At 40.9% G+C, this 22784-nt stretch overlaps 1 protein-coding gene across 6 annotated transcripts in view; it reads right to left on the minus strand.

Annotated features, from left to right (window-relative positions):
- The window catches only part of dlgap3 (discs, large (Drosophila) homolog-associated protein 3), a 694237-nt gene that overhangs the window by 12560 nt on the left and 658893 nt on the right, over positions 1-22784 (minus strand). For 5 of the 6 annotated variants that reach the window (XM_043717842.1, XM_043717841.1, XM_043717840.1 and 2 more), the window contains 4 exons: positions 22456-22550; positions 12118-12542; positions 9772-9863; positions 1839-1991 (listed from right to left, as the gene is read on the minus strand). In XM_043717842.1, the coding sequence (XP_043573777.1) occupies positions 1839-1991; positions 9772-9863; positions 12118-12542; positions 22456-22550 (765 nt within the window). The remainder of the gene's footprint in view (positions 1-1838; positions 1992-9771; positions 9864-12117; positions 12543-22455; positions 22551-22784) is intronic. The other variant, XM_043717843.1, reaches the window with a different exon arrangement.

The following is a 22784-nucleotide window of genomic DNA, read 5'->3' on the forward strand; positions in this document are numbered from 1 at the left end:
GAAATGTAGAGGCAGATGTCATCAGCAAATGCTTCAAAGGCATCTGGATGGGTATATGAGTAGGAGGAATATGGGCCAAGTGCTGGCAAATGGGACCAAATTAACATAGTCAACATGGTCAACATGGACGAATTGGACCATAGGGTCTGTTTCTGTGCTGTACAACTCTACGACACTTTGGAAGCATTATTGCAATACCAGTTCCCATGGTAGTACGTAAACATATGGACAGAAAAATAGTTCAAACAGCTACTCTTATGATGCAGTGTCATAATACAACAGAAACAAAACACAACTGAGGTGACTGGTTCAGGCAAGTAGCTGACAGTGTCAAATATAGTGGAGTGATCCCCCCAGGAGGATAAGGAAGTATAACAAGGTCACTGGGAAATTTGACAATGTACAATAATGTTGTGGGTGGGGCAGAAACTGACCAGAAGATTCTGAAGATGCAAAATATTCTATAACTTCAGCAAGTAAAGAAACATTTGATATTGGATAGCATAGGGGAGCATTGGCAACACATTCGCATGAACCCTGAGCTGGAGGAGAGGAATGGGTTGATAATCTCAGTCAATGTGGGACTGTGAAAAGGAATTTGGATGAAAAGTGTCTTCTTGAGGAGAAAGGAACGGTCTTCAACTAATTGATAACTAGCAACTGATGAAAGATCTTTTCATTCATCATCACCATTTTATGTAAGCCCCAATGGAACAATATAGTTCAATGAGTTAACTTCAAATTTCTTGTCCTTTCTTCCAAATCCTAATATAATTTTTCTTTACCCTACATAGGGGATCCCCTTTTTGTCTGACACTCCTGCATTCACCTTCATCATCTTCACCATTGGCTTCTTTTTGTCTCTCACTCCCTCTGTTGTACCAATAGCTAGTGCTCATTCATTGCAAAAATATTTGCCCTCTCTGGAGCTTCACTTCATATTAAAATGAATTTTCCCTGCCCTCTGTGGGGTGGCATGGGTGGTTCAGTGGTTAGCACTACTACATCAGAGTGCCAAGGACCCCGGTTTGATTCCAGCCTCAGGTGATTGTCAGTCTGTGTGGAGTTTGCACATTCTCCCCGTGTCTGTGTGGGTTTCCTCCGGGTGCTTTGGTTTCCTCCCACAATCCAAACATGTGCAGGTTAGGTGACTTGATCATGATAAATTGCCCATAGTGTTCAGGGATTTGCAAAGGTAAATGTAGAATAATAAGGTAGGTGGGTTACTCTTCGGAGGATCGGTGTGAACTTGTTGTGCTGGGTGGCCTGTGTTCTCACTGTTGGGATTCTATGATTCTTCTCTTTCAAAAGCTTCCTCAAAGTCTGATCCTTCAATGGTATTATTGGTCCCCTGATGCTAACGGTCTCCATTTTCCCTTTTCTTGTTGGGTTGTAGCAGCATTACAATTGTTTTTGATCTTCTTCATGTGATGCACCATTAAACACTGTTGTTCAATCTTTGTGGCATTTTACATTTTTAACCATTTTAAAACAAACTTCTCCTTTTATAAGAGTGGAGATATTACTCTTTATGGTAATTTTACACTAAATGTAATACTCATTCAAGGAAACATGTCATTCAACAAGGCACATATGTCTTCTCATTTCCTCTCTATGCATTGTTCTGTTACTCCCTTAGGACAAGGTGCAAGTTTTAACCAAAAGCTGTCTTCCAACCAGGATTGCAATTAAAAAAAACATAATGAAACTTAATAATGTGGTTACAGAATTTTCTCATCAAACGTGTTTTCATGACCACTTAAAAATTCAGTTAACAAATAAAAAACAAAACTGAGAACAGCACAATAATGAGTTGTGGTGGACATGTGCGGGCCTACCTTTCTGTCTGAAGCCTCTAGCAATTTCCAATTATTCGCTTTTATCTGCAAAAGTTCATCAAACTTCAAAGTCACATCCTCAACCGACAGCTGCAAGAGATCCCAGAACCCTGCAAGATCCTGGGACGTAGGCAAAGGAAAAGCATTTGGATCCTGAGAGCACAAAATAGGCAACAAGAAAGAAATTACAATTAAAACTACTAACTAAAAGCACCAATGAAAGAAGATGTTTCTGTGTTGAAAACTACCTTCCTGATCCCGATAGGCCCTGCCAATTGTGGGTGTTGGTGGGGAGGGTGATGGAGTTGTTTTTAATTTTGATTTATTCATTCGCGGGATGTAGGTATCACTGACTCAGTCGGAATTTATCGCCTATCCCTAACTGCCTTTAAGGTGGTGGTGGTGAGCTGCCCTCTTGAACCACTGCAGCCCATGTGGCATAGGGACATTGACAGGACTGTTAGACAGTTGCAGAATTATGAACAAACGACACTGAACGAATGGCAATATATTTCCAAGCCAGGCTAGGACTTGAAGAAAAACATGCAAGTGTTTCAGGAATGTGTGGTGTTCAGGAAAAAAAAAACAATGTTTATTAATTTGTGCTTTCTCCTTCCTTTCCTAAAGAAAAAAAAAAGTGCACTTATTGGGACATGGGTAAACATCTAACACCATGTTCAGGTAACCATTCTTGCTCTTACAGACAAGACCATGAATGTAAGCAGGACTTTTGCCACTTTGGAACACCATGGAGATAATTTTCACTTCAGAAGAGGAGGTCATTAGAAAGGTTGCCAGATCATTGCCCACCATTTCTCCTGCTGACAGTAACAATTACCTTCCCACTGCTCCTACTCAACATCCACATAATGGTACTTTCCAACAGGGATCATTATCTCTTGATGTATTTTTGTTCCCCTTGCCTGAAGCTAATGAAACTAATCTTGAGAATGCTACTGCTTGCTTTGCTGAGGACAGTTAGTTTTAGGATTGAGCCCAATAATTTCTGGATTAAAGCAATCGATTCATAATCAGATTTCCTTAAAATTTCTTATTGTGAAATTAAAAACAAATTTTATTCAAGTGTCTGTGGAGAATATGGATTGATATTTTCAAGCTTGTTGGAGTGGATAATGAAGGTGGTTGGGATGGGGGAGGAGAGAACAAATGAATTCTGAGAAGGTTTGGGCAAAAGTAGAGGTGACCTGTTCATCGGCCTCTTTTCACATTTAGCTGTTCAATACAATGCAGTGGTGCAGAAAATAGTGCTACCAGTTGAATATTTTCAAAGCATTGAAAGGTCAGCAGCAATATGTCTATTCTGAAACTGTGGTGTATGGGAAACAAATTTTTAAATTCAAAACTATCACTAAGTACTGTTACGCTCCTTGCACATTCTTTGGCCAATGATTTTAAACTTGGCAGGCAATGGCGCTGGGGGAAGATTAACGTAGTGACCAGGCAGACACCACTGTAAGCCTGCAACTTTCCCAACCCCCACAGTTCAATTACTGACTGTTCTGAAGGTTGTGGTGGCCTGTTGCTAAAAAGGGCATTGTGTAATGGATCTGAAAGGGTTAATGCTGAAGAATGCCTTGGGCACCACTCCACTTGATAACATTTTTTGGACTTAATAGGGAGAACTCAGGATCTTGAAGGAGTAGGACCCAGTGTCTAGGTCTTCCTCAAAGTCTTTGTAACAATATGTAACACTTTAATGTCACTTTATACCTAATTGTGATCAAGCAAACACTATGTCTTGTTTAAGACGAGAACCCTTCTCATTAGACTACCTAGTAGTTTGTCTCGACCATCCTAGATGCTGTAGCTTCCTATAAAGCAAAAGGATGGTGGTAGTAAATCTACCTGATACCTCATAGTGCTGAGGTTTTATCTTCCCACATGGTGCAGCTTCCATTCAGCTGCCTCCTATAGCTTTAAGAAGGCTGCTTGTTCAGTCATTCAGTGGTTAAGAAGGGCTTAACACTCAAGGGCTTTAGAAAAGAAGTCGGCTTTGTGCCAAGATTCAACCGCAGAATCGAGATTCAGTGGTAAGAAGCACTTCAGACCTGGTAGGAGACCTGTAGCACCAATAGTGAACATGCAACTCCATGGGCTGGAGGACTACTCACTCCCAGGCATATTGTGTTGGGTGGTGATAGTTCATAGGAATGGCCTCGAGTTAAGGTTCAGTCAGAGTGAATGGAAATTAGAGGCTCTGAGAGTAAAGCTGAAGTCTCTGGTCAGCAAGAGAAGACATTAATAAATGGCACAGTTTACAGATTGGGAGCAAGTACATACAGTTCAGATTAAGTGTCACTCTATAATGAGTGGGCACCAGAGTGCACAGATAAATTAAGGAAAATCGAGGTAACAAAAGCAACTGAGAACAAGATCACAGACACAGGAAAGTTACAAAGCCAGTATTAAAGCAATAACAAAGCAACTTAGAAGCCAAAGCAAATAAAGTCCAATAGAAGAGGCAAGTTAAGAGGCTGCAGAAAGGCAGGATATTCATTAATTAAATCATGTTAATGGCAGAAAGTACGTATTTAAAACACACAGCTGCGTGTATCCAAAAAAAAACCAATGAGGATTATTATTTAGAGCTGCAGGCAGTAGGAATAATCTAAGAGAAAAACCAATTAATGAAACAGGATTCATTTGGTAAAACAGTGAAGAGAATGGCAATCGCTGAAGCTGCAGGCAGCATGATTTATTTAGTAAAACAATTAAGGAAATGGGAATTATTTTAAGGCTGTAATTAGTTGATCCATCTAGAGAAGCTGTAAAAGCTGTGCAAATATTCCATTTTATTTGCAAAAGGTTGGAACCCCCCATTTTGACTGATGGAATGCAATGATAATCTTCAGTATATCAGTCTGCAGCAGTAGCAATCTTATACTGCAAAATTAAAATCTTCTAAAACAAGGGAAATAAACAATCACATTAGGAAGACATTGTATCAGAAATAATATTGCCAGGGAAGAATTCATAGCAAAGACCGGTAAAATAAAACAGAAGTGGACATCTTGGAGAGAGCAGATCTTAAGATGCAAAGTAGATTGCAAAGCAGAAACAATCAGAAACAGAAATATTATGTACAATTTGGAGTTTAATATTTCAGCTCAAAAAAGTGTAAAGGAAGCAATATGTAATTTTGAAGAAGTTCTGAAACCTTTTGATAATTATTTTAACATTAGAACAAATAAAATATTTCATCAAGCAAGGTTGAATAGAAGTGTTTAGCTTTCAGAAATAATTTTATCAGTGATTTGTAAAGACTAGTGGAAAAATAGGGCTATGAAGATTTCATGTCAGAATTCAGGGATGGAATTGTTGTTGGAATTTCTGATGAGTTTTTGTCAAGTTTTTGACAGTCCAAAGAAGATTAAATTTTGAGGAAGGTATTCAAAGATGAGTTAAGTAGAGGTCCAGTGCAGCATAGATTAGCGCTAAGAGGAGAAGTTTAAATTTATCATAAAATAACCAGCAGAATTAAATCAGTTCCTAAGTTAGAAAGCCTTGGAAAATTTTGATTTGGCAAATTGATTTTATTGCATTCACTATCTTGCCAGCTATCTCCTTTAGAATTCTAAGCTGTATGTAATCAGGTTCAGGGAATTATCCAGTTTCAGTCCCTTAAGTTTCTCCAATTCTTTTGCTCTGCTGATATGAACAGTAACTTTTCCTTGTCTTTTTTTAATTTCCTAGATTTTCCAAAATTGCCTGAGTTTGGGAGTGGTTCCATCAGATTGTATTTGGCAAATGTAATACTAGTTCTCATAAAAGGGGGAAGAGAGAAAACAGGGGATCACAGGCCAGTTAGCCTAACATCAGTCATTGGTAAACTGCTGGAATCTATTCTGCTTGAGCTCTCTATGTGAAGGTAGGTTTAAGATGGTAATCTCCACCATCTGTGTGGCAAGGAGGCATGTCCTGAATTTACGAGGTAAAAACAATGACTGCAGATGCTGGAAACCAGATTCTGGATTAGTGGTGCTGGAAGAGCACAGCAGTTCAGGCAGCATCCAAGGAGCTTCGAAATCGACGTTTCGGGCAAAAGTCCTTCATCAGGAATAAAGGCAGTGAGCCTGGAGCATGGAGAGATAAGCTAGAGGAGGGTGTGGGTGGGGAGAAAGTAGCATAGAGTACAATGGGTGAGTGGGGGAGGGGATGAAGGTGAAAGGTCAGGGAGGAGAGGGTGGAGTGGATAGGTGGAAAAGGAGATAGGCAGGTAGGACAAGTCCAGACAAGTCATGGGGACAGTGCTGAGCTGGAAGTTTAGAATTAGGGTGAGGTGGGGGAAGGGGAAATGAGGAAACTGTTGAAGTCGACATTGATGCCCTAGGGTTGAAGTGTTCCGAGGCGGAAGATGAGGCGTTCTTCCTCCAGGCGTCTGGTGGTGAGGGAGCGGCGGTGTAGGAGGCCCAGGACCTCCATGTCCTCGGCAGAGTGGGAGGAGGAGTTGAAATGTTGGGCCACGGGGCGGTGTGGTTGATTGGTGCGGGTGTCCCAGAGATGTTCCCTAAAGCGCTCTGCTAGGAGGCGCCCAGTCTCCCCAATGGGAGTAACGGATACAATAAATGATATTAGTGGATGTGCAAGTAAAACTTTGATGGATGTAGAAGGCTCCTTTAGGGCCTTGGTTAGAAGTGAGGGAGGAGATGTGGGCGCAGGTTTTACAGTTCCTGTGGTGGCAGGGGAAAGTGCCAGGATGGGAGGGTGGGTTGTAGGGGGGCGTGGACCTGACCAGGTAGTCATGGAGGGAAAGGGGTGGGGAGGGAAATATATCCCTGGTGGTGGGGTCTGTTTGGTGGTGGCAGAAATGTCGGCGAATGATTTGGTTTATGCGAAGGTTGGTAGAATTTACCCCAGCGAGAAAGGGATTCAAGTCTTATGCTGTTTACACTAATGTGGTCTATATTGGCTTTCAAGCTGACTGAGCACACCAGTCTCCCAACGTGTCTGGGCGCTGTGGCAACCTACACTTTTACATGCATGTCATAACAATGGAGAGTGATGGTGGAGGATTCAAGTTATTTTCATCACACAGCTGACCAGAACATTTCCTGCACAGGCTAAGGATAAGGGATTAATCATATAGGATTGACATGTTAAGAAAATACTTCACTCAAAGGTCTGTGAATCCCTATAGGTTGTGGATGATTATTGAACACTTTTCAAATGCAATCCAGATAGATCTTGGTCCCTCAGGGAATCAGGGATATGAAAATCAGATGGGGTCGTGGAATTGAAGCCCAAGGTCAGCCATGATCAGACTGAATGGCGAGGCAGGCTTCATGGGCTGTATAGTCTACTCCTATTTGCTGTGATCTATTTCTCATGCAGTGCATTATCAATCTCAGAAGGGTCTGGAAAAACAGTAGCATTGACAGAGAATTTGGCACAAAGTGAAGTAGCTTGATATCTCATTAATGAGGGGTGTGTTTGAAGGAGAAGCAGAACTGGGGAAAGATGACAGCTGCGTCGTGTATGTATCAGGAAGGTGTCTCAGTGAGACTTGGGTTCAAATCTAGTGTATAAATTTCCACCAAGGAATGCACTGAGGTTGCATTAAAAATAGACAAATAGAAATCATGCCGCAAGCAGTAAATTCCATTGTCTAAGAGCATCAATATATATCAAAATTTACAGATTAAGAACATTGGACTTGACATAAAAACATAAAATGGTGAAACAGTTTCAGAACAGTTTACTCAACATCTGAAAACAGAAGTTAGGCTAATATTACAGGACTGGTGCCTGATCCACAGAGAAATATTAAACTACCTTTCTCTTTCAAATGCAGACTGACCAGAATTTTTGTAAATTTGTACAATACTTTCTCTGTCACCAAAAAATTAGTAATCCTTGTACTGTACAGTTATCCTCTTTTCCTGATATTACTTCACTAACAGAATGGTGAGCTAGTCCAGCTTTCCTTATTATTGACCACATTGAAGTGTACTGGGAAAAGCTAACCAAACTGAATGTTGGCAGGTTCAATTTATCTTTGGGTGCATTCAGTACTATTGATAATTGTGATGTCCATGTGAGAAGAAACAACTAAGTGTCACGTTTGTCACAATTAAGCAACAAATGCAGAAATCTAAAGCAGGACTCTCATTATTAATTTGAGTTTTAAAAAACTGTTGAAAAAGGATTATAATTTAATTTTAGAATCCCTATTTCTTTGTGTGGAATAGTCTGTCAGATAGAGTCATAGAGATGTACAGCATGGAAACAGACTCTCTGGTCCAACCTATCCATGCCAACCAGATATCCTTACCCAATCTAGACTCACCTGCCAGCATCCGACCGATATCCCTCCAAACCCTTCCCATTCATATACCCATTCAAATGCATCTTAAATGTTGCAATTGTATCAGCCTCACCCACATCCTCTAGCAGCTCATTCCATACATGTACCACCCTCTGCGTGAAAAAGTTGCCCCTTAGGTCTCTTTTATATCTTTCCCCTCTCACCCTAAACCTGTGCCCTCTCGCTCTGGTCTCCCCGGCCCCAGGGAAAAGACTTTGCCTATTTACCCTATCCAGGCCCCTCATAATTTTGTAAACCTCTATGAGGTCACCCCTCAGCCTCTGATGCTCCAGGGAAAACAACCCCAGTCTGTTCAGCCTCTCCCTGGATAGGAAGGAGACCAGAACTGCATGCAATATTCCACCAGTGGCCTAACCAACGTCCTGTACAGCTGCAACATGACCTCCCAACTCCTGTACTCAATACTCTGACCAATAAAGGAAAGCATACCAAACACCTTCTTCACTATCCTATTTACCTACGACTCCACTTTCAAGGAGCTATGAACCTGCACTCCAAGATCTCTTTGTTCAGCAACATTCCCTAGGATCTTACCATTAAGTGTATACGTCCTGCTAAGATTTGCTTTCCCAAAATGCAGCACCTCGCATTTATCTGAATTAAACTCCATCTGCTACTTCTCAGTCCATTGGCCCATCTGGTCAAGATCCTAATGTAATCTGAGGTAACCCTCTTCGCTGTCCAGTACACCTCCAAATTTAGTATCATTTGCAAACTTGCCAACTATACCTCTTATGCTCACATCCAAATCATTTATGTAAATGACCGATCCACTGGTCACAGGCTTCCAGTCTGAAAAACAACCCTCCACCACCACCCTCTGTCTTCTACCTTTGAGCCAGTTCTGTATTCAAATGGCTAGTTCTCCCTGTATTCCGTGAGATCTAACTTTGCTAATCAATCTCCCATGGGGAACCTTGCCGAACACCTTACTGAAGTCCATATAGATCACATCTACTGCGCTGCCCTCATCAATCTTCTTTATTACTTTCTCAAAAAACTCAATCAAGTTTGTGAGACATGATTTCCCACGCACAAAACCATGTTGACTATCCCAAATCAGTCCTTGCCTTTCAAAATACATGTACAATGATGAATTCTGGTAATTTTATCAGGGAACTTGGCTTGGAAGAGTTTTTGAAATGTTATGAGTGTGAGGCAACTCACAACATGCACACACACCCATATGCAAATACATACTTGAATCTTGCATAGCCTCAATAAATTGTTCTTCTACCCTCATCCTGTCAAACTCAATAACTCCTTGAAATAAAATTATCTGCATTGAACTGAGGTAGGCTGTTTAGTATGTGAAGCCTCTCACACCATTCAATTGCTGGTCATCACCTGGGACTGAATTCTCAGAAAACTTTGAAAACTGAAGTCTGCTTTTTCAAAACAGAAATAGAAGCGCAATGCTGTGGTTCATCATAGTTGCTTCGTACTCAGTTTTAAAAGGGGTCGTGCTGGATAGACTCTTTAAAGATGAGGGAAGCAGTTTGAGATATGTGAAAAGTTGATGCAACAAAACAGAGATACAATTCCCCTTACTTCCCAAAATGAACACACACAACTACTATGATTTACCATATTCTGCTGACATAGTCGGTAAAACTGCTGGAACTTCTGTGACATGAGAAGCTGGGCACTGCCTACTGCGCTGCGAATCTTCTCAAGTACTGAAACACAAGACAGAGTGCATTAAATTCTGAATACAATCATTGCATCAGGGCACAGAGTTGTTTATCATAAGTAAACAACAATATTCAGATCACTTCCCTGAGCATGTATCAATCTCCTCATGAAGGGAGTCAAGCAATCTGTTCCCAGGACTCTGCCAATGCCACTCTTCAGCTGCTCTGAAAAGCGAATTGCCCAATTACAATGATATAGACAGAAGGGCATTGAGTCATATGCTTACTCTGGCAGCTGGTGAGCCAGACAAAATGCCAGGAGATTGAAAGAGGGAGCAAAAATAAGTCAATAGACATAATGACTTAAAGGGGACAAAGTGCGTCAGTATTATGAGCACAATAGTCAAATCTGTGATTTAAAAGATAACCATCCTTTTTCATGAGACATTAGCAGTGTTCATTCAATTTACTTTCTGCAATGTCTTGTTACAGTGTGGATGGCATGTTTTGAAAGATAGTGGAAGCAGATTCAAACAGTAATGTTCTAAAGGAAATGGTTTCTTAGCTTGCAAAGGAAAAGATTGCAGGGTTATAGGGAAAATGTGGAAAAGTGGGGTTAATTGGATATATGTGTCACAGAGCCAGCATTGGTGTCAGAGGCTGAATGTCCACCTTCTGTAGTTTAATTTGAGGACATAGACTGAAGCGGAGTGTTAGCCTGAAAATCAGATCACATTCATTTAAAGTTTTGGATTATGCTAAAAAAAAATGAATGTTTTTTTTCCAGCTGCTGATCAGTTCACAATTTTACTGTATAAACACTCAAATGGAAAATAAAATTGTGGAAATTCCCTGTTACTTCAGCAAGTTCAACAACTTATACATTAAGTAAGATCCTATTTTGGATCTTCAAGTTGTGCATAGTTAGCAAACGTTATACAGGATTCCAGCTGGACTTACTTCCCCATTCTAGGGAGAGTCCAAAATCATCACCTTTGACTGTAAACAAATGTCAGGTAAAGTTGTGTGGGGCTGGTACACACAGTCAAACTGTCTGTCAACATTTGTTGTAAAATCACGCACATGAACTGTAACCATCGGGCGGTGAATGGTAATTATGAAACCATATTCTGGCAATCTACAACTTCAGAAAGGGGAGGGGGGAAAATGACACCAATGCTGGCTCTCTGACACATATATCCAATTAACCCCACTTTTCAACTCATTTATATTTTCTTTGCAAACTTTGTTTAGTTCATTTTTATTCATTCACAGAATGTGGGCTTTGCTGGCTGGGCCAGCATTTATTTCTTACCCTTAGAAGTCCTGAGGATAGCTGAGAGTTAACCACATTTTGTGGGTCTGAAGTCATGTGTAGGCCAGACCAGGGAAGGGCAGCAGATTCCTTCCTTCAAGGATATTTGTAAATCAGGTTGGTTTTTCCTGACAATCAGCAATTGTTTCACTGTTATCATTCGACTCTCAGTTCCAGAGTTTTGTTGAATTCAACCTCAACTGCCTGCCATGGTCCCGGGTCCCCAGAACATTATCTGGATTAATAGTCTCCTAAATAGTACCACTAGGCCATCGGTTCCCAAAGTTTGGATCTAATCAAACATATTCGCAGAAAAATAGTAAATGTTCCTTAGGAAGACAGAATGATAAAGAAAGATTATTGGGGATGTGCCGGAATGTAGAGTTGAGGTCAGCCATGATCTTACTGAATGCCACAGCAGGCTCGAAGGGCTGAGTGGCCTACTCCTGTGCTGTGTTTGTGTGTTCATAGTTGGAAGGAATTTTACTGCAATTCCTGTGCATGTCTGATCCAGGTTGCTTCAGGTCTTATGTTCCCAGCTGTGGGAATGTTGTAAGTCGGGCAGTGGGAAAACAAAATTTAAGAACGGTATAACTCAGCAATTTGTATGCATGGAGTAACAGTGAGACGGCATTCTGGGCAGAGGCTTGGGACAGTGAATTCAAAGCACTGAAGGTTGCTAAAGTAACCAAAGAGAAATGCATGAAAATTATAGCAAGGAAAAATACGCTGTTATTTACCAATAAGAGATTTGATTAGTTCAGTTATTAAATGGCTACAATAGTGCCAATGGCAGAGGTTGACTGTTATTCTGTCTGAGGAAGACATACCACCTATCTCCTAGCCTTATCCCTCAGTGAGGAAGGCAATGATAAACCAGCTCTGACAAAAACAGATCAAGGTGAAGCATTTGGAGACAATGAGCCTAGGAAGTGCCTTTGGGCACAGCATCTTTCCATGGAATGGATTGTCGAACCAGCTTACCCTCTTCAGGTAGGTCATTTTCCTCAGCTTCTCTCTCCATCTGCTGACACCATCCTTCTAATCGTTCCACTTCTGCCTGCAGTAACTTGATAAACCAGTCACCGTCTCTGTGGCATGGAGATATTCTGCCAGGATCTGGGAGGCTGTGAACACTGGCCTCTCCCCAGTGGTCCTGGCGCTGGGCGTCTGCACTATCATAGCGCATTCGGTAATCCTCCTTGTACGCCCATTGTCCTTGTGTGTGAACAGTTCTGAATGAAGTGTACTCATTGGAATGCTCTGGCTCTGAGGAATGCCGCTCGAATGATTGGCCAAACTGAAATCCCTTGTCCTCTGTGCTCACACACAGGCCAGGAATACCCTCCAATTCAAGGTCTGCCTGAACACTCGTTGTCACACTGTTTGAACGCTTAAATCTGGCATGCCTAGAGAAACCAAATATGAATAATTAATATGCAAGCTACAAGACGTCTTGGGATTTTATCCACTCCTCTTTTCCACCCTGCTCTCCTGAAGGTGATATCTGAAATGACAGCATAGGTTTGGACGCTGAGGCCATCTCTCCAACTGCACTCCCCCACTCACAGTCCCACCCACACAACAATACTAGCACCTTGCCTGCCTGCCTGCCTGCCTGCCTGTGGTCTCTGTCAAATGACAATTCCATGTACGAGTCTGGACTATGAAAAGCAGGACAGTCAAGCCTGATCATCTTTTCATGTGACTTACACACACATACACTTTACACCAGATAGATGAGGAATGGAATCGTTATGTTGCCTTGTTAACTTATTTAGCCAAAAGAGACGAAGCAAAAAACCATACGGCACAGTGTGTAGGTCAGTTAATTCAGCTAAGACCTGGAACAGTCATGGTCAGTAAGGTTTAGTACCATTCCTGATGAAGGGTTTTTGCCCGAAGCATTGATTTTCCAGGTCCTTGGATGCTGCCTGACCTGCTGTGCTTTTCCAGCACCACACTCTCGACTCTGATCTTCAGCATCTGCAGACCTCACTTTTGCCAAAGTTTAGTACCATGCCAGGCAGTGATTTCTTTTTAGCACCAAGCCATTTTGGTTTGTTAGTCACCAAGGAAGGAACCACAATAAACCAGACTCTTCCTTGAAACACATAGGGCTGGATTTTCACCTCCCAATAGTTGTGTCGGTTGGGTCATGAAATGTTGAACTTCATTTTTTTTTGCTGGAGAAACAATTTTCTGCTTCCTAAACCTTCCTGACCCTACACCAACTTTGTGTGGGACAGTTGGGATGTTGGGAAAGCCTTGGGTGCAAAGCCCACAATTACCTCTTCACCTTTTTAAACCGTAAACAAAAACACCTCTTTGGAGAGTTCACACAGGGGGAGGGCTGGTGTGGAGTTAGGAACATTTTGAAAGTATAAGAGTAATAATTTGTTTTGACACCTTCAAACATTATGATTCGATGCTGTATTGTAATGTAAATTTGTTTTCAATGCAGTGATTTGTCATCAGGATCTGTCCTGTAAACCTAAGTTGACTTCCCCATTGACTTGCCACGTATAAGTTTATCAAGCATTTTAGGACAATTTCAGTGTTGTATAGCATCAAAATACATTTCAAAAAGGGGAAGGGGGGGGGGTAAGGTTTAAGGACTTTAAACTTAAAACAGGAGTAGGCCTTGCAGCCTATTGAGCCTGGCCCACCATTCCATATCAAGACTGATCATATACCTTAATGGCACATTCCCACACTATCTCCATTTCCCTTGATATCATAATTTTATTCATTCCGGACTCAAACCTGCTCAATGATAAGCTTTCACTGCCCCGCGGTCGAAAACTTTAAAGATTCACCATTCTGAGTGAAGAAATTCTTGCTCACTTGAGTCTTAAATGGCCTACCCTCATCCTGAGACTATTCCCATAAGTCTCAGTCTCAGATTTACCAGTCAGGGGAAACATATTACCTAAAGTTACCCTAACCTGTCCTGTAAGAATTCTGTAATTTACAATGATATTGGCCCTCATTCCATGAAACTCTACAGATTAATCTGGTGAACCTCTGTCAGACTCTGTCAATGGTATAGATAAGGAGGCTGAAACTATACAGAATGTATCGGTCAGCTTCTACACAACCATAACAAAGCATATTTACTCCTACACTCAATCGTCTTGTGATGAAGGCCATCATGCTGTTTGCCTTCCTAATTGCTTGCTGCACTTGCATATTAACCTTTGTGACTTGTGAACAAAGATGCCTGCAACTCTTTGATCCCCAGTAAATTCCAACTTCTTACCGTTTAGAAAATATTCTACCTTTGCATTTTTTTGACCAACATGAATAAATTCACAATAAATTCTAACTGCCATGTTCTAACCTATTCACTGAGCCTGTCAGGTCCCTTTTACTGGGAGCAGAGGTGCTGTGTTGGAGAATCAAGTTGACCTTTCTGACCAGCTGGGCCCGCACGCCCAGTCCATAGACAAGTGTGGCTTGAAAAATGCATAACCCAGTGTGAAAAGACACAAATCCCAGGAAAAGTCACATGTAAGTCTGTGAACGTTTCAGAAGGTGCAAGAGTACGCAGGTCAGGTTTTCCAAAGCCCACTCAAAAATCTGGGTCTTAGAGTTACAAAGACAGCAGCTTTTATTTACTTTTCCATAGCATTCCCTCCCATACACAGAAATGGCTGAAAGCGCTTTTTATGGTAGTACACACCAAGCCAAATGATGCTGGGGTGCAGAGGAGGGGATTGCTCTCGAAGAAGTGGAGGGAATAAAAGAATAGTCAAAGAGGAAACACTTAAAGTATTTGATAATACAGATCAAAGTAACAAGAAAGCTGTGCAGCAGAACACAGTTCTTCAAACTGGAGTCTCATCACCAATAAAGAAACAGATCTTTTAAAACTTATTCATGGCATGTGGGTATTGTTGGCGAGATTGGCTTATACTTTCAATCCCTTTATTGAGCTGGTGAGGGTGAACTACTCTGAACTGTTACTGAAGTTGTTGATTTGCATCACAGCTCTATGGAACTGCATAGCTCACTAGGCCATTTCAGAGGGCAGTTGAAAGTCAATCATAGTGTTATGGGGCTGAAATCACACACTGGCTAGACCACATAAATGGAACAGGCTTCCTTAGCTCTCTACAATTATTAATCAACTGAGTGCTTGTAACAATATAATATGCTTCTGTTCACTTTACTGTGATCAGCCTTTTATTCCCAGGTTTCCTTCAAGAAGGGTTCGAAGTCTCAATTTGTCATAGAGACCTCAATTCACATTGTATGGATTTGTTCCGTGTTCTAGTCAGTCAATCAAACCCAGTACTGAATTAAGGAACAGGAACGTATCAGAAAAAGTGCAAAGTAGATTCCCAGGATATTGCTTTACAGGGAAGGTCATTTGTGTCTGTGTGGTCAATTTGAAACAGCTTTTCATTTTGTTCAAATCCCCTGCTATTCCCTCAGAAGTCTTCAGTCTTCTTTTTAAATATTTGTAGACTCTCTGTTAAAATCTATCATGAATTCTGCTTCCAATACAATATTTAAGGGCTCCCAACAATCCCTTTATTGTGACACTATGCCCTCTGGTCCAAGACTCTCCCCATGGTGGAAATATCTTTTCAGCATTAACTCTCTCAAGCCCTTTGAGAATCCTACATGTTTCAATGAGAACACCTCTAATTCTTCCAAACTCCAGTGTGTAGAATCCCAAAATGTTCAGCCTTTGCTCATAAGATAATCCCTCCATATCAGGGATCATCTGAGTGAATCTTCTCTGAATTGCTCCAATGAAATGATCACTGAGCCACCGTGTTCTAACACCATGGGCTCTTATTTTATGGCTTAATCTTTTGTGATGTACCTGGTCAAACGTCTTCTGGAACTCCAATACAACACATCTATTGGTTCCCCTCAATCTGCTATGATTGAGACTTCATCAAAAAAACTCTATTAAATTAGTTAAATATGATTTCTGTTTCATGAACCCATGCTGAATCTGCTACTACTTCCTTAATAATTGATTCCAATACTTTTCTAACAATAGATGTTATGCTAGTTGGCCTGTAGTTATCTGTTTTATTTTTTGCCTTCCTCCCTTTTTGAATAGGGTGTCAAATTGGGAGTCTTACAATCATCTGGTACTTTTCCAGAATCTAAGGATTTTTGGAAAATTAATAGCAATGCATCCACTATCTCTGCTGCAACTTCTTTTAGGATCTTACAATGTAAGCCATAAGAGCCAGGACCAGAGTCAACTATAATTATTGCTCTATCCTTTTCATGTGCTCCTCTTATTTGTTAACTTATAGCCTTTCCTACAGATTGGGGTCTGGTTGGGGTCTGTACACGACACCTATCAATGTCTTCTTTCCCATGCTGTTTTTTTACCTCCGCCCAAATGGACTTTACAGCTACAAACCTAGACTGTCTCTTACAACTGTCCTCATTTCACCTCTTTTTGACAGTGTTAACCCATCACCTTTACCATCCCTTCTGTCTAACCAAAAAGTCAAATATCCCTGAATGTTAAGCTCCCAGTTTTGATCTCCTTGTAATCATGTTTCCATATTGGCTATGAGGTCTTAGTCATTTACCTCCATTTGTATTGTCAGTTTATTTATCTTATTTTGAATACTTCTTGCATTAAGATACAAAGCTTTTAAATTTGTTCTATGATTGAATCTTCCTACACTTTTATGGTTCCTTGATACGACATGACATTCTGTCCCTTCCTTTTATTTTCTGGTAACAATCCTCTCACTAACCTTCAATCCTACTTTCTCTTCTACCTTTGGTTTGCTAATTTTCTATGTAACTGAATGCCAGCCCCATCTACAGATCAGTTATGCAATTCTTCTGGACTCTGGTCCAGCATGATTCACATGGAGCCCATCTCATCAGAACAGATCCTTCTTTCTCCAGTTCTCCAGTTCTATTGCCAATGTCCCATGAATTTGAACCCATTTCTCCAAACCCATTTGACCCTGTGCCAATTTACTTGCAGCTTCAGGAAGTAATCTGGAAATTAGTACCTTTTCTTTATCACTCATATTCCCTCAGCATCTTGGTCCGTCTTGCACAAAGCCATGCTGACTATCCTTATCTTTCAGAATCACTTCCAACAACTTACCCACCACCGCTATCAGACTCATAGGTCTCTGGTTCCCCAATCTCTCCTTACATCTTTTCTTAAATAAAGGAACAACATTAACCATCCTCCAGTGCTTCAGCATCTTGCCTGTGGTTACTGACAATACAAATATTTCCGCTGGGGTCCCTGCGATTTGCTCCCTAATGTTCCACAATGTTCTGGGATACACTTAATCAGGTCCTGGAGATTTATTTACCTTTATGTTTTCCAAGACCTCCAGCACTTCCTCTTCTGTAATGTAAACTGTTTTCCATAATATCAATATGTATTTCCCCGTGTTCTCTAGATTCTATTTCCTTCTCCACAGGAAAAACTGACTCCAAATATTCATTTAACATCTCTCCCATCTCCTGTGGTCCCACGCATAGGCAACGTCATTGACTTTTAAGGGGCTATACTCTCTCTCTAACTGCTCTTCTGCTCTTAACGTATGTGTAGAATCTCTTTGGATTATCTTTAACTTTATCTGTCATGGCTATCTCATATCTTCTCTTTGCCTTCCTGATTTTCCTCTTTAGAATGCCCCTTCACTTTATAGAATCATTTGGTCCCAGTTATGTATATCTAATTTTTTATTCTTAACTAGAACCTCAATATCTTTATTCATCTATTGTTTCCTAATCTTACCAGCTTTACCTTTCCCTTTAACAGGAAGATAGTATTCTGAACTGTCATTATCACACTTTTGAAAACCTCCCAATTGTCCATTTACCTATGAACAGTCTACTTCAATCAACTTTTGAGAGTTCTTGTCTCCTACCTTTTAAATGGGCCTTACTCTAATTAAAAAGTTTAACTTTTATAGAAGGCCTTTCCTTTTCTGTAACTGTTTTATAACTAATGGAATTATGATCACTAGTCCCAAAGTGTTCCCCAACTAACACTTCAGTCACTTGTGCTGCTTTATTTCCCAAGAGAAGGTCAAGCTTTGCTCCTTCTCTAGTAGGTACATTCACATATTGACAAAGAAAATTTTCTTGAACACACTTAACAAATTCCTTGCCATCCAAACCTTTAAAACTATGGCAGCCCCAATCAGTGTTTGGGAAATGAAAATTCCCTACTATTACAACCCCATTATTCTTACATATATCTGAGATCTCTCTACACATTTGCTCCTCAATTTCCCTCAGACTATGGGGAGCCTTTGGTACAATCCCCTCATGGTGATCATCCCTTTCTTATTTCTAATTTCAACCCATATATTTTCACATCATCAGAACATAGAGGCATTTCCATCAATATTTACAGGACTATCTTTTTATTAATAGTTATCCTTCCTAATTGATCCAAATTCTCCTCTTGTACTCATTCACCTAGAATATCATAACCTTCTGTAAATATGTGGTGATAATGTCTTTCCCTCATCCTTCCTAGTGAGGTTTCTAGTTTAATTTGTATTTGATCCTAGTTTGTCTTTAAGAATTCTTTGACTTGTCATTTATAGGTGTATGCAAGGCAGCAATCAAAGTACCCAAGTATTTTGGCATGCAGAACTGGTCCTAAAGTTTCCCAGATCACCAAAGGAAATACACCCCTGAGAGTGACCAACTGGAGCAAAGTCAACCCTGTCAACAGAATATAAGGAAATGGTGAGGAGCCGATCCCCTAATCACAGGCTGGTTTTCTCCCATGTAGGCTCACTATGACCCCATCAGCAGCAAATTAGGAAAGAAGCAGCCTGTGATTTGAGGAATGAGTCAACAGTCAGCATTGGCAGAGGACTTGGGGGCAGGAAGAGGAAGTGAGCTCACTGGGCAAAGGAAGAAGGTCCAAAACAAGGCCAGTGAGGCTGGAGTTAGAGACCTGAGCATGTGGCCAGAAGCAGAGGCCCGTGGAGTGATGCTAAGGATTGGAGGGGAAGTGAGGTGCAGAGTGAGTAGCTGTTGTGGTTGGGAGGTGATGGGACATCTGGGGAGGCATAGAGGAGCTGAAGTGGTGTGGGCCTGAGTGCGGGTAGGGATGGGAGGAGCTGTGGAGGAAGACGGACTGTTGCTGGGGTGAGTTGTGGGGGGGGGTGCTAGGATGTAGGGAGACGGTCTGCAAATTGGGCAGCAGATCTGCAAAGGATGTAAAGGATTTAAAATAATATAAAGGGTCTGAAATGAGGAGACAACATTTTACAACTTTTCAACAAAGCAATATGGACTAAGAAAACGGAGGAAATGAATCCTTAGCAAAATAGTGTGGAGCCTCTGGATTAAAACTGCAGGGGTACAGGAGATACTGCATGGGGAAAATGTGGTACATGCAATTGTCACAAATATTGTGTCAATTAAACTGGTTCATTTCATAAAGAAATGTATTTATGCAATATCATTTTTAAACTGCCTTATATATTCTGAATTACTTGAGGTGCAATGACCGTTTGAGATAAGCATGCAACCATTTAGCTGTAACCTCATCAGTCCATAGGTAAGTGTGAGAGTTGTTCTTTCAAAAATACTTTTGTTGCTAACTTTTGTTTATTGTCTTGGGTTGATTTATACACAGTGATGTCGAGGAAATAAATGTTTCCTTCTTATGTTGTGTTTTTAAGATTATTGGAATAGTAACCCTTTTCAGCATATTGTTGAATTCTTCTCATTCTGCTTCTGCAAGAGGTCAAATTACCCCCTTATTTTAACACAAACATAGAAGACATTGTTACACACAATGGCTCACAGCAAGAGCAGTTAGAACTGCTGCCTCACAGCGCCAGGGACCTAGATTCGATTTCACCCGCAGGCGATTGCACATTCTCCCCATCTCTGCATTGGTTTCCTCTGGTTGCTCTGGTTTCCTCCCACAGTCCAAAGTTTTGCAGGTTAGATGGATTGGCCATGCTAAACTGCCCATATTGTCCAGGGATGTGCAGGCTAGGCGGATTAGCCATGGGAAATGCCAGGATAGGGTTGGGGGGGGGGGGCGGAGGTGTGGTGAGTCTGGGTGGGATGCTCCTCGGAGGGTTGGTGTGGACTTGATGGGAAAAATAGCTTGCTTCCACACTGTAGGGTATTTATGATTATGCAATGAAGAAGTTAGCAAGAGTGGTAAAGGAGTCTGTGAAAACCATAAAGGAGCTCCTGAGAAATCTCAAGAGTTGGGCTCAGAAAAGAAAAGAAAATATTTTGAACACTGATGCAGAGATATGCAGCTGATGTTGGGTGCAGCAAGGCCATGCAGGGTCTCTGGAAAGAACAGTAACAACGTTAAAATTAGCTCGCTAAGGCACCGAGAGCTACTGAAAGTTGTTTGGGGCAGAGGCCGGGCCAGAACTGAGCAGTTCTGATGGCAGATCATTGATGTGAAATAGTAACTTTGTACATCTCTGCACTGATGCTTCTGAATGTGGTATTTCCAGCTTTTCTGTTGTTTTGCCAATTGAATGAATTGCATTTTGTTGATATTTAGCAGGAGAATACAGATCTTTATCCTGGTTAAGCAAGAGAAGAAAAGACAATAGCCTTGGGGTTGACAGAGGAGAAGCTGAGTGTCATCAAGTATAGTGTTAGTTCCAAAATTTTCACTTAGCGAGGCGCTCACTTCTGGGAATGCTTTTCAGTAATCAGGACCACAGATTATATAACACTCTCATTGATGTTCATTTCGTGCGGGGCAATCGGGGAAATAAATTATTTACTTGCAGCAGAGAATTGTTTATTTCACAGCCAGCAGGGAAAATGATTCCTTGAACGAAGACACTAATCACCCACTAAACAAATGGATAAGGCTGGCTGAAGAGCTATGAGGAGAACTCCACAACAGGCGAAAGGAACACTTCTGAGACTACTGAATTTTCAATGACTTGTAATGGACTAGTGAACAGGTACTGGCAGCTGAGCAGAAGTACGGTGCTTTCTAGATACTGCAATGAGAAAAGGGGAGAAAAATAGCTTTCCACACTGGGTAGGAGGCTCAATCTCTCGATTGAACCTTTAGAGAGTGGAATCCTCCTCTGTTGAAACTTTGCTGATGCTGCAAACTGCAAGATCACTGTTAATTCTCGGACCAAGTGTTACAGTAAAGGTGACCACTAACTCCCCCTAGTGGCTTCGTGGGCAAATGGAGTGCTGAAAGAAGTCAACTGCTTTGGATTCTCATATGGTGGTGGGTTAATCTTTCTCAGGGAGAACCCCAGAGACATGGTAGGTGGAGGCAATACGGCATCACACTGGGCTAGGCAAAGAGGAAAGCAAATCAGCTCAGGATACGTTTGGGCTTTTGTGCATGTTTAAACGTTGTTTGAGGACAGGAGCAGGTTTGACTATGATGAACAACTAAATAAAAAATGCCACACAATAAGAATAGCTTCACTTGAGAGCTTGGTTCTGGGGCATTCCCTGACACCAGTGGAAACACACCCCAGGGTAAAGAAGCACTTTGAGATCTGGCAGCAAACAAAGGTGTAACAATCTGTGAAGAAACATTGGATTCACAATCAGGTCAATGATCTTTTTCAATCATCGACCTTAGAAATAAACACTGTTTCTCTCCCCTTGTACTGCTGTCCTGCGATTTTCTTTCTCCCAACACTTTTTGTTCCTGATTTATGAGACAGAATTCTGTAAATTGAAATGAGTGTCACTAATGTCAGCACAAATCATACTTTTAACATTTACTGATCCTGCACTCCCAGGATGGAGCCAAATTCACAGCGAGTGAGAGTCACAAGTATCATATTTCTGTAACATAATGACTATTTGTTGCCCAGTGAGTTCTTTGAATATTGGATTGGTGAATGTTAGTCAATGGACCTTCTGCAAAAGCATCTGGCAAGCAAATGTGATTCCTTACAAACACATTATAATCAAAATATTGCACTGCATTAGTTGTATGTGATATAAATCATAGGAAATGGAATTTGTTACCAGATAATTACTGTCAAGAAGGCATGATGTGACATAAATTCTGTGTGCTCAATGCAATTTTGTTGCATATGGGAGATAAGACTTAAAAATGGAAATGAAATTCAAGTTTCCTTTTCTCGCAGTGATTATTTAATTGCATCACATAGCAGGGTGCTGGAAATAGAGTGAACAGCAACTTTTGAAGGGATTTAGATATATATTTCAAGGGAAAGTGTTGTACAGTTATTGTGATAGAACAATAGTGAGGACATGATGGGCTGATTGACTTTCTGAGATATATGATTCTATGATGCGATGAATAGCAAATGATGGACACGTCCTACTGAGTTAAAACAAGTGACTTACCGTTTATTATCTTCAACCTGTACTCCAATAGAATGGAACTCCCGAAGGCCTTTACTATCTGTGTCAGAATCAGTCATAGTCTCTGAACTATCCACCTGATATATGAAAAGACAATGAAATCTTGTTATCATTTCTGCATGAGACTAAACTGGCCAAGAACAAGAGGCAGCTTTATCAGCCATGACTAAACTGAGAAAAAGAATGGTTTTATGAAACTCTGATTATACAGTGAGATGCCACTGAATGTATTCATACCTATGACATCTTTAACTTGAGAGATTTATTTTGTCCCTATTCTTTGGGGCACATGACAAAGGAGTTAAAATTGT

This window comes from Chiloscyllium plagiosum, chromosome 27 (assembly GCF_004010195.1).
Source record: "Chiloscyllium plagiosum isolate BGI_BamShark_2017 chromosome 27, ASM401019v2, whole genome shotgun sequence".
NCBI classification, from domain to species: domain Eukaryota; kingdom Metazoa; phylum Chordata; class Chondrichthyes; order Orectolobiformes; family Hemiscylliidae; genus Chiloscyllium; species Chiloscyllium plagiosum.